General features: G+C 52.7%; 1 protein-coding gene across 1 annotated transcript in view; it reads left to right on the forward strand.

The window, feature by feature from the left end:
- The window catches only part of LOC102797318 (nucleolar protein 4-like), a 104,283-nt gene extending 93,696 nt beyond the window's left edge, over positions 1 to 10,587 (forward strand). The window contains exons 9-11 of the mRNA XM_087833687.1: positions 276 to 389; positions 3,202 to 3,454; positions 3,608 to 10,587. Of these exons, the coding sequence (XP_087689813.1) occupies positions 276 to 389; positions 3,202 to 3,454; positions 3,608 to 3,852 (612 nt within the window). The 3' untranslated portion in view covers positions 3,853 to 10,587. The remainder of the gene's footprint in view (positions 1 to 275; positions 390 to 3,201; positions 3,455 to 3,607) is intronic.
- Positions 10,588 to 10,756: the final 169 nt, after the last annotated feature.

Here is a 10,756-nt window from a genome sequence, read left to right on the forward strand (position 1 = left end):
TCTTCCTCCCAGCATCCCCCCTGTGGTGCCCTCATTCTTCATCTCCACCTCCTCTGTTTTCCTCCTCGCTGTGAGCTGAAGCGGTTTGACTACCTTCTCCTGAACGTTTGCTTCCACTCTCACGATCACTCCTGATGTTCTCCTGCTGATCGCTTTTTTAGCTCGTTGATTAATTGTTCTGTTTGTTTCTGCTGTGGATGATTTTCCTTGATGTTAGTGATGTGAACGTGATGATGAACCCGAAGACTCTGACCCTGAGCTTCTGTTGTTTTCAGACCCGCCCCACTCCACCTCACCTCACCTCGGCCATGGCTGAGAACATCCTGGCTGCTGCCTGCGAGAGCGAATCACGCAACGCTGCCAAGAGGATGCGCCTCGAAGCCTACCACGTGAGTTTCTGCGGTGCTTCCACAGTTGTGTCCGACACAGAGCTGCTTTACTGACGGCTTCCAGCGGGAGGCGCTCTCTCCTTTCTGATCAGAAAAAGCCCGAAGGAACATCAGGCCTTCAGTGCTGGTGTCAAACATGAGGCCCGCGGGCCAGAGTCAGCCCGACAAAGATTCCAATCCAGCTCGCTGTGGAAAATGTGAAGCAGTGCATACATACAGCTGATAAAGACCATTCACACCACAGCAACAGACGAGCAAATTCCTGTTTTTCAAAAAATAAGGAATATTATCTGTGACACAAACCCGACTGATGAGGACAGTGTCGAAGACAGGGGCGAGGAGAGTGTCGAGGATGGGCGAGGACAGGGGCAAGGACAGTGTCGAAGACAGGGGCGAGGACAGGGGCGAAGACGGGGCGAGGACAGGGGCGAGGACAGTGTCGGGGAGAGTGTCGAAGACAGGGGCGAGGACAGTGTCAAGGACAGGGGCGAGGACATTGTTGGGGAGAGTGTCGGGGACAGGGGCGAGGAGAGTGTCGGGGAGAGTGTCGAAGACAGTGTCGAGGACAGGGGCGAGGAGAGTGTCGGGGAGAGTGTCGAGGACAGAGTCGGGGAGAGTGTCGAGGACAGAGTCGAGGACAGGCGCGAGGACAGTGTCGTGGACAAGGTCGAAGACAGGGGCGAGGACAAGGGCGAGGACAGGGGCCAGGACAAGGGCGAGGACAAGGGCGAGGACAGTGTCGTGGACAAGGTCGAAGACAGGGGCGAGGACAAGGGCGAGGACAGGGGCCAGGACAAGGGCGAGGACAGTGTCGTGGACAAGGTCGGGGACAGGGGCGAGGAGAGTGTCGGGGAGAGTGTCGGGGACAGGGGCGAGGAGAGTGTCGGGGAGAGTGTCGAAGACAGGGGCGAGGAGAGTGTCGAGGACAGTGTCGGGGAGAGTGTCGAAGACAGGGACGAGGACAGTGTCGGGGAGAGTGTCGAAGACAGGGGCGAGGAGAGTGTCGAGGACAGTGTCGGGGAGAGTGTCGGGGACAGGGGCGAGGAGAGTGTCGGGGAGAGTGTCGGGGACAGGGGCGAGGAGAGTGTCGAAGACAGGGATGAGGACAGTGTCGGGGAGAGTGTCGACAGGGATGAGGACAGTGTCGAGGACAGGGGCGGGGAGAGTGTCGAGGACAGAGTCGGGGGCAGGGACGAGGAGAGTGTCGAGGACAGGGGCGAGGACAGTGTCGGGGACAGAGTCGAGGACAGGGGCGAGGACAGTGTCGGGGAGAGTGTCGAAGACAGGGGCGAGGACAGTGTCGGGGAGAGTGTCGAAGACAGGGGCGAGGAGAGTGTCGAGGACAGGGGCGAGGACAGTGTCGGGGAGAGTGTCGAGAACGGGCGAGGAGAGTGTCGAGGACAGGGGCGAGGAGAGTGTCGGGGAGAGTGTCGAGGACAGAGTCGGGGGCAGGGGCGAGGACGGGGCGAGGACAGGGGCGAGGACAAGGGCGAGGACAGTGTCGAGGACAGGGACGAGGACAGGGTCGAGGACAGGGGCCAGCACAAGGGCGAGGACAGTGTCGAGGACGGGCGCGAGGACAGTGTCGGGGAGAGTGTCGAAGACAGGGGCGAGGAGAGTGTCGAGGACAGGGGCGAGGACAGTGTCGGGGAGAGTGTCGAGAACAGGGGCGAGGACAGTGTCGGGGAGAGTGTCGAGAACAGGGGCGAGGACAGTGTCGGGGAGAGTGTCGAAGACAGGGGCGAGGAGAGTGTCGAGGACAGGGGCGAGGACAGTGTCGGGGAGAGTGTCGAGAACAGGGGCGAGGAGAGTGTCGGGGAGAGTGTCGAAGACAGGGGCGAGGAGAGTGTCGGGGAGAGTGTCGAAGACAGGGACGAGGAGAGTGTCGAGGACAGGGGCGAGGACAGTGTCGAAGACAGGGACGAGGAGAGTGTCGAGGACAGGGGCGAGGACAGTGTCGGGGAGAGTGTCGAAGACAGGGACGAGGAGAGTGTCGAGGACAGAGTCGGGGGCAGGGGCGAGGACAGGGGCGAGGACAGGGTCGAGGACAGGGTCGAGGACAGGGGCGAGCACAAGGGCGAGGACAGTGTCGAGGACAAGGGCGAGGACAGTGTCGAGGACAAGGGCGAGGACAGGGGCGAGGATATGGCGTTATTTTTGTGCCTCTATTCTGAGCACACGTAAAAAAAATTGTACAAATGTTGCATTTTAAGTAGAAAATTAAAATTTGAGTTTAATTTGAGCGAACCAAACTCATTACAGTGTTTGCTGCTATCCGTATACACACACAATAACAGCCCCGCTCACCCAGTTGTTGGTATTTGCTCTTGCATTATTATTAGTAGTGCTGTCAGCGTTAATCTCATTAAAATGGCGTTAACGCCATAACTGCATTAACGCAGCAAATCTCTTTTAGCGCAGATTCCCCGTGCGAGGGGCTGCACGCGTCTACAGGTTAGCACGGTTAACTCATTAGCACCGTGCAGCCCCACACACACGTTAATGCGATTATGGCGCTGACAGCACTAATTATTACCGCTCCACTGGGTTTAGCTGCCATCACACCTGTGATGTGTTGGTTATCCATACAACATTCAGAGCTTTGGCTGGACACGCCCACGGCAGGCGGTGCCCATGATCATGAATATGTTTAGAAGCTGCTATGAGTGCGGTTTGCGTTTATCAACTTTCCAGTTTTGGAAGTTTTTCTTTAATTCAATGAGAGAAAAATCCCCTGTCAGCATTCCTGCTTCCTGCCCCCATCGTGCTGTTTTTATTTTGAAAAGCTCCTGACTTCCTTGTCCTTCCTCAGGATGAGCAGATCACTCTGGATAAGCCGTCCGGGGTCGGAGGCGTTCTGAGGGAGCCGGCGTCCCTCGCTCACTCCGCCTACTCATTGGCCGCCTCAGCCTTCTCCTCCCAGGAGTCCCAGCTCTATATCAACGGCGCTGGCCTCAGCTACGGTTACCGTGGATACCCAGGCCTGAGCGCCACCATGCAACACCCTGTTTCCCTGACAACCGGTGCTGCCGCTGCCGCTGCTGCTGTTGCCGGTCAGACCAACGGTAAGTGATGACGCAAGCAGTCCATCTTTTATTTGCAGATTGTTGGGTGTGGTTTCATCATTAAAGGTTCAAAGTTTAAATGTTTGGGTGCTTCCTGTGGATGACATCATTTCTAAGTAATGACATCATAATCTCGACCGTGTTCCTCTGCAGGCCCCACTGACCTCAGCATGAAGTCTCACTCCTCCACCAACGTCAGTAACTCCTCCTCTTCTGTTGCCGCCAACAGCCTCGGTGGGCGGGGCAGTGGTGGCGGAGGAGGGGGCGGGGCGTCGACCCAGCTCAGCCAGCCAGAGATCACGGCCGTGCGTCAGCTGATCGCCGGATACCGAGAGTCAGCCGCCTTCCTGCTGCGCTCAGCAGACGAGCTGGAAAACCTCATCCTGCAGCAGAACTGATCTCACACACTCTCACACACACACACACACACACACTACCCCGTCACGTTTCCTGCGCCCTCGCCGGCCTCGTCTGGTTTTGAAACTGTGGCGACCGTTTGGAGGAAAACGGGAACCTGAGGCCGCAGCGAGGGCGAAGAATCCACCGAATCCTGCCTGAGAACAAAAACGCCGCAGGAAGCTCGGCTCCTCTGCGGAGGCGCCTCACAATCACAGAGGAGGAGGAGCAAAGACTCTGGGGAGCTGTGGGAGTTCGGGTCGATCTTCTTCTGGTTATAAAAACGACGTCGCGCTGAGGCGGTCTGTTTTCGGACGCTGTCCGTTTCTTCGTTGGGACGTTTTTGTGATTTTTCCGTTGGACTTTTTTAAAGTGAACAGACTGTTCGTGCTCGCCTGTATATAAGCTCTCTGTGTCCTTCAGCACTTTCTCCTCACCTCTGACCTCACCCCGTCCTTCCCCTTGGCCCCGGGAGCCGCGTGCTCACTTATGCATCCGAGACGCCATTTTGACCGCCAGGAAATACCTCAGATCAGACCTGCCAATCAAACGCTCAGCTCCTGCAGGTGAAGCCGGGTTTCTCCGCCTCCTGATGTCGTCAGCGTTTCTTTCTTTTCTGAGGAGAGTTGTGCACGTGTGCGCAGGTTTACCTCCAGCTTCTACGAAACCTCAGCATCTGTCCCTCCTCCTCCTCCTCTTCTTCTCTCTGTTTGGACCTACTCTCCGGCTCTTCTTCGTGGACCTAAACCTCCTCCTCTTCCTCAGGCTTGAGGATGAGGAGGACTGCTCCGTCTTACTGTGTGTGTCTGTTAAACTCTGAGATGGCCATTACTATTATTGTTGTTATTACTATGATTATAATGATGAACTTTCATGTTGCTGCTGCTATTTTAAAAACCGGACCTTCTGCCATAGACCTGAAACCTCAACACAGCCGGGCGGTAGCTCGCCGCAGTGCCCCGTGAAAACGCGACCAACCGGCTCAGAGAGCGACGGTCCGATCCGGCGCTCCTCTCTGTCCCGCTGGCTGCTTGGTCGGCTGCTTTCTTTGTTTTGCTTCATAGGGCTCGATTCCTGTCGTGTTTTGTGACTTTCTAACTGTGAATCTTCTTCTTTTCGGACCCTCCCCTCAGTTTGGAGGGCACGGGGAGGGCTGTACAAACTTCTAGTCCCGTGTAGATTAATACTATCTGTTTGTTTACTAGTGGGTAACTTGTGATTAGTCTGAGAGGAAAGTGAGGCAGCAGATAAGTGGAGCGGGAGCTCCTCCCTCAGGTTCTCAGCCATGTTGGAATCACACCTGATGTTCTGGTCCCTGCTTACGCTCTGCTGCTTGAAGAGTTTGACCTTTGTGGAAATAGGATTTGCTTTCAAGTTAGATGAAAATCTGACCTCATTGTTGTACCTGTCTGTAAATTTCAGCTGCACCTTCCAACCCTGGAGCTCTAGAAGCTGCAGTTCCTCTGATGTCCTCTGGAGGCTCCAGTGGTGGGTCGGCCTCATAGACTCCCATGTTAAAACTTTAGAGCAGAAGTTAACATGCTTATGGCTCAGCAGTAGCTTCTGGACCATATAGGATACAAGACAGTAGCCCTAAGCTAGCTTAGCTTTAAACACTAGAAGCTGGGGGAAGTGGCTAGCTTACTCATTAGCATGTTATGCCCTGTAAAAAGAAGCCATACTAAAAAAAGAGAGAAAGCATAACATGTTAGCTGGTGCTCTGTACAGGAATAATCTGACCTTTAAACAGAGCCAGGCTAGCTGTTTACCCCTGCCTGCAGTCTTTGAGCTAAGCTAAGCTAGCTGTCAGAACATCAAACGTCCCATCAGGATCTCTGCAAGGAAGCAAGTTATTTCCCCAAAGCCAAACTCTTCCTTTAATTCTCGTTCTCATCACTGCTGAGTACTTTTGTCTTTTGATAGCGTTGTTTAAAGATAATTATTTTTCATTATGTGAAATTTAGCTTCAAAGTGCATTTTGAACCTAAGCTCGTTAGACCCTCGGGCTCGTTAAGGCCTCGGGCTCGTTAAGGCCTCAGGCTTGTTGGGGCCTCGGGCTCGTTAAGGCCTCAGGCTTGTTGGGGCCTCGGGCTCGTTAAGGCCTCGGGCTCGTTAAGGCCTCAGGCTCGTTAAGGCCTCGGGCTCGTTAAGGCCTTAGGCTTGTTGGGGCCTCGGGCTCGTTAAGGCCTCAGGCTCGTTGAGGCCTCGGGCTCATTAAGGCCTCAGGCTCGTTAAGGCCTCAGGCTCGTTAAGGCCTCAGGCTCGTTAAGGCCTCAGGCTCGTTGGGGCCTCAGGCTTGTGGGGCCTCAGGCTCGTTAAGGCCTCAGGCTCGTTAAGGCCTCAGGCTCGTTGGGGCCTCGGGCTCGTTGGGGCCTCAGGCGCTCGTTAGGGACTTGGGCTCGTTAAGCTCCTGGTTTCCTGGATGATGCTCTGCTTCTATTATGGTTTCTACTCAGCTCGACGGTCATTTCACTGTAATTTGCTCCCTTTTTGCACAGCGAGGAAAGCAACAGTCATCTGTGATGTGAAGGGGCGGGGCCCCTTTGTGTGAGTGTATGCATGTTTCCTCAGAGGGACCGCCCCCAACCCCCCACGCCCCGCTCTGCTGTGAAGCAAAGGGGAGGCGTGGCATGGCAGTTTTCTGTCATGCGGCTGATAATCACCACGTCCACTGGGAGGTTTGTGATGGCAGCTCAGACCTCACAGCCTCCACCCAAACATCCACACGTTCACGCTCATGTGCAGCGACAGAAGCGCCCGAGCTTTGGGAAAAGTTTCACACGGAAGTGACTGAATTTGATGAGGTTTTGTTTTTGGAAAGCTGTGATTCAAGATCAGCGAGAGGAAAACTGGAGAAAAATATGCAAAAAAAAAAAAAAGACGAGAAGAAGAGCAGGTGGGCACGACCTTTGACCCACCTTTCGCCTCAAAGCATTTAAAAAGGACGATCAACACCGATGTTCAATCAATCTTTATTCGTCCTCGTAAACAGAGTTTGGGCCCCGGCGTCCCGTCCTGCTCTTCCTCCATCTGATCCTCACTGTGCTCTCAGATGCTGCCTCTGCTTCCTGGCTTTCAGAGTCAGAGCGCCCAGCACCTCTGGGTCACCTGGACCGGTCCAGGTGTGCTGTGATGGGCCGAACCGCTCTCTGCTGTGGCGGCAGCATCAGCAGACCCGGGACCTGGAGGTGTGGCGATCCCTCGGACCGCGGCGGGGTTTCACCTGCACTGCTGCCGTTCCAAAAGCCTCGAAGCTCCCAAATGTTTGTGAGAAAAAAACGAGATCCTCCCGTTAGACAAACAGCTGTTTGTTTACTTTGAATGGCAGCGTGCGATTGGTTGAATCGGCTGAAAGGCTTCCTGCTGTCGGGGAGGATGTCCTGAAGTCTCCAAACGCGTGAAGCAGTCTTTCTCTGTGATCAGAATCGCCTGTACGGACTCTGAGGACTCCATAAAGTTCAGATGAAACGCAGGAACAGTTCGATGCACTTCTGCTTTATGTTCCCGACTTCCTTTAACTTCCTGCTCACGCCAGGGTCGAATGTTCGAAGCCGTTCTGTTCAGCCTCCTCGATACCTTCTGCTCCTTTGAAACGACCTCTGGCGACCTTGTTATTATTCGTCTTTTGTTGGATTTGAAGGAATAAGTTCATAAAACCTTTGAGATGGTCTGATGAAATCATCGCATCACTTCCTGTTTCTCAGAGAGGATGTTTCTGAATCACACACAACAAAAAGCAAATGACAATCTGCAGAAAGGTGGAATTTGCTCTCTGTTTGGTTTCCATTCCTGCTGTCGGCACAGCCGGACAGATCGGGAGAATGATCCGAGTGTTTTAGCCATACGCCGCCGCCGCCGCCGCCTCCTCCGCTCGTTGTTAACGTCTCCACGGTCGAGTACATAGCAGATGCGTTTCTATCCAGTTTCTATTTTTTAGTATGACGTGATTCTTCTTCTGATTTCTATATTTTGTAGTGTGATTAAAGTGGTCTTTTTATATTCCAGCAGTTTCTACCACACATTCCAAACGTGCACGTCAGCAGACGGGCCCCGGCCGGCGCCGCCGCGGACGCTGAGCTCATCTTAGCTGTCCTCCACAGCTGCTCTGTTTTTAAAGGTCGTGTTGAGACAGAGGTGGTCAGTGTGTCACAAAGGTCACGGCGTCTCGTCGGCGTCTCGTCGGCGTCTCGTCGGCGTCTCGTCGGCGTCTCGTCGACCTCTCGGGCCTCGGAGACTCTGGAGGTGGAGTCGATCAGTTTACGTCACATTTAGCGCCTTCTGTCTTCATGTCCAACTGTTTTAACTCCTTAAAAGGAAACAACCATCAGTCGCTGTGATGACGGTGAGTCAGCATGGAGACCTGTGTCCACAGGTAACAGAAGCCTCCTGTCAGCCCCTCTGAAAGATGTTGAGGGGTCATCTTAAGGTTCAGGGTTAGGGTCTTCCTGCTGCTGTCACCTTTAGATCACTCAAAGCAGGTGCCAACCGCTCTTTGCACGGAGGAAGACGTGGCGAGGAGGAGGAGAGCTCGACCCACAGGCTGAGCGGTTTCCTGTGAACCGTCTGCCTCAGACGATCGGTCCTCAGGGACGAATTTAAAGGGGCGTGACCTCACGATGGGATCGTGCTCCCGGTCGTTCCTCACCCTCAGAAGCGAGGGTCAGCAGTCGGTGTAGAAGCAGGAACCACGACTCCAGCTGGTTCCTCTCGGTTTGTTTCCTTTTGGCTCAAAGACTCGAGTTTGATGAAGCGTGGAAACGCGCGCTTCATTCATTAAATCTGGCTGTCGTGGCGGCAACAACAGATGCAGACATGAACACATCACATGGTCACATGTTGCTGTGGAGGACGGCGTCAGACGGGGGCGTCTGCAGTCGCGATGCCAGTCAGGTCCCATCGAATCAGAATCTAAGCTCAAAACACGTCTTTAAGAAAAAAAGAAAGAAGGCAGACGGCGTTACGGAGCGTTTTTATTTTTCTATCTGTACGGCTTCTGTCAGAATATAAAGACGGCGTCCGGGCCGCTCGGTTTCCTGGTTTTCAGTTTGTGCTTTTCTCTTTCCTTCCCGTCTTTGGCTGACTTCTTTGTGCTGGACTCGTGACTGTCTCGACGTCTCTGCCGGGCCTTCGTACCTTCAGTAATACCAATGTGAAACCTGTAACTCTCCTCATGGTTCGACTCAGTGGAAGTGTGATGTTTACATGTACAGATTTTTGCTATTTTTCTTTTCTGGTTCTTTCTGTTTTCATCTTCATGCCTCTCTTTTCCACTCCTGAGTTCCTCTCACTCCTTCCTCACACAGGGAAATGGGACTGAGACTAAATATGATTATCCACCTTTCACACTCTGCCCTTTCCCACTGTGGAGGCCTGAGAGTGCCAAAGGTACTAATGGCCTTAGCACCTTTAAATGCATCAAACTAAGAAATCTGAACTGTAGTTCTCCTCTTTATTTCCTGTTTCATGTTCTAAATAAGGAAATAAAGTGCAAAATGAATGCATGAATAAATGAATGTAATTGGCACGCAGGTACCCGTGCAGCAGCCATGTTTGGACCTGACCTAAGGCTCATTTACAGCTCAGGTAAATGTTTTGCAGGCCGTTAGTTTTACTTTAAATCTGTTTTCAGTTCATCAGTGTTAGTTTTATGGGATTATGACAAATGAGAACATTATTTATATATTTTTATTTTCATTATTTTTAGTAGTGCAGTTTGGTCTAGTTTTTAGAAGACGGCGATTTCCTGCAGGAGAGGTGGTGAGCCTGGCCCAGATGTGGTCCAGATGTTGCCACAGTCACTGAAGCCGGGTCAAAGCCAGACGGGGTAAATCTGTACAGAGGTGAACATGGACAGAAATGTTTGGGTTGATGCATTTAATTTCCTGTTAGTGTTGGAGCTGTTCAGTCACTTTGGCAGTTTCAGTCCTCCGTAGGGTCTGGGGGATCGGGTACTTCCTGTTAGCATCATTAGCGCTGAGTTAAATCTGCCACGCTAACGTGCTCGGTGAAGAAAGTCGAGGCGTTCCCGGGCGGCCTTCTGGGTGTGGGAGGGGGGAGTTGTGCGATTGTTCGGCTCTGGGGGGGTGGGTTGCAGTTGACCCCCGACCTCTCGGCTGACTCCACGGCACACAGGATCCCAGCGGGGCCACGGCGACCCTCCGCGATCCGTGGGACACGATTCCTCAGTGAATGAAAAGCCATTTCGGGCCCCGGGCGTCGGGTCTGTAGTCTGTGAGTGTATTTAGCGAAACTTAAACTGCGGACGGCGAAACTCAACCTCAGGAACAGAAAAAAGGACATGACTTTTATAAAAGCAGCTGAAGGCCCATTTCCCGCTCTTTGATACCATATAAATTATATCAAATCAATTCTTTTTATATTTATTGTGTTTATTATTCTTCTATATAACAGTGGATACCTTTTGCAGTACCTGTGGCTGAATATTTTGATTCTTTAGAAAAGTGTTGATAATATATGTGAAGCAACTTAAAGGACGGAGGAAAAAAAGAAGAAATCTGGGTTCTTATTCTTTCTGTTTGTTGATGACTACATATCACTCTGGTCCATGACGAAGAAACCAATGATTATACAGACTGAGCTTTCTTTGTGTGATGTCACTGCTAAGGCTGAAATGTTTCTGGACTTTGTGACCGTTCAGTTTGTTTTTGGTTTGTTTCCTCCCGAGCTGTACATCACAAAGCTAAATATACTAATAAAACTGTGTGCTATCTATCAGACGTCAGCTTTCACGCTCCCTTATTTCCTCCCACCACGAAGACTCCTCACTGCACCGCATTTACAGATCGCATCCAGAGCCGTTTGCAGGTTCGTCTGGGGCCTCTGACAGAAATCCGCTCAGTCGGATGCAGCACACCGGAGCGTGGGCTGAATAATCTGCAGCAGCGA

This window comes from Neolamprologus brichardi, chromosome 20, assembly GCF_056152115.1.
Source record: "Neolamprologus brichardi isolate AB-2024 chromosome 20, ASM5615211v1, whole genome shotgun sequence".
Taxonomy (NCBI): Eukaryota; Metazoa; Chordata; class Actinopteri; order Cichliformes; family Cichlidae; genus Neolamprologus; species Neolamprologus brichardi.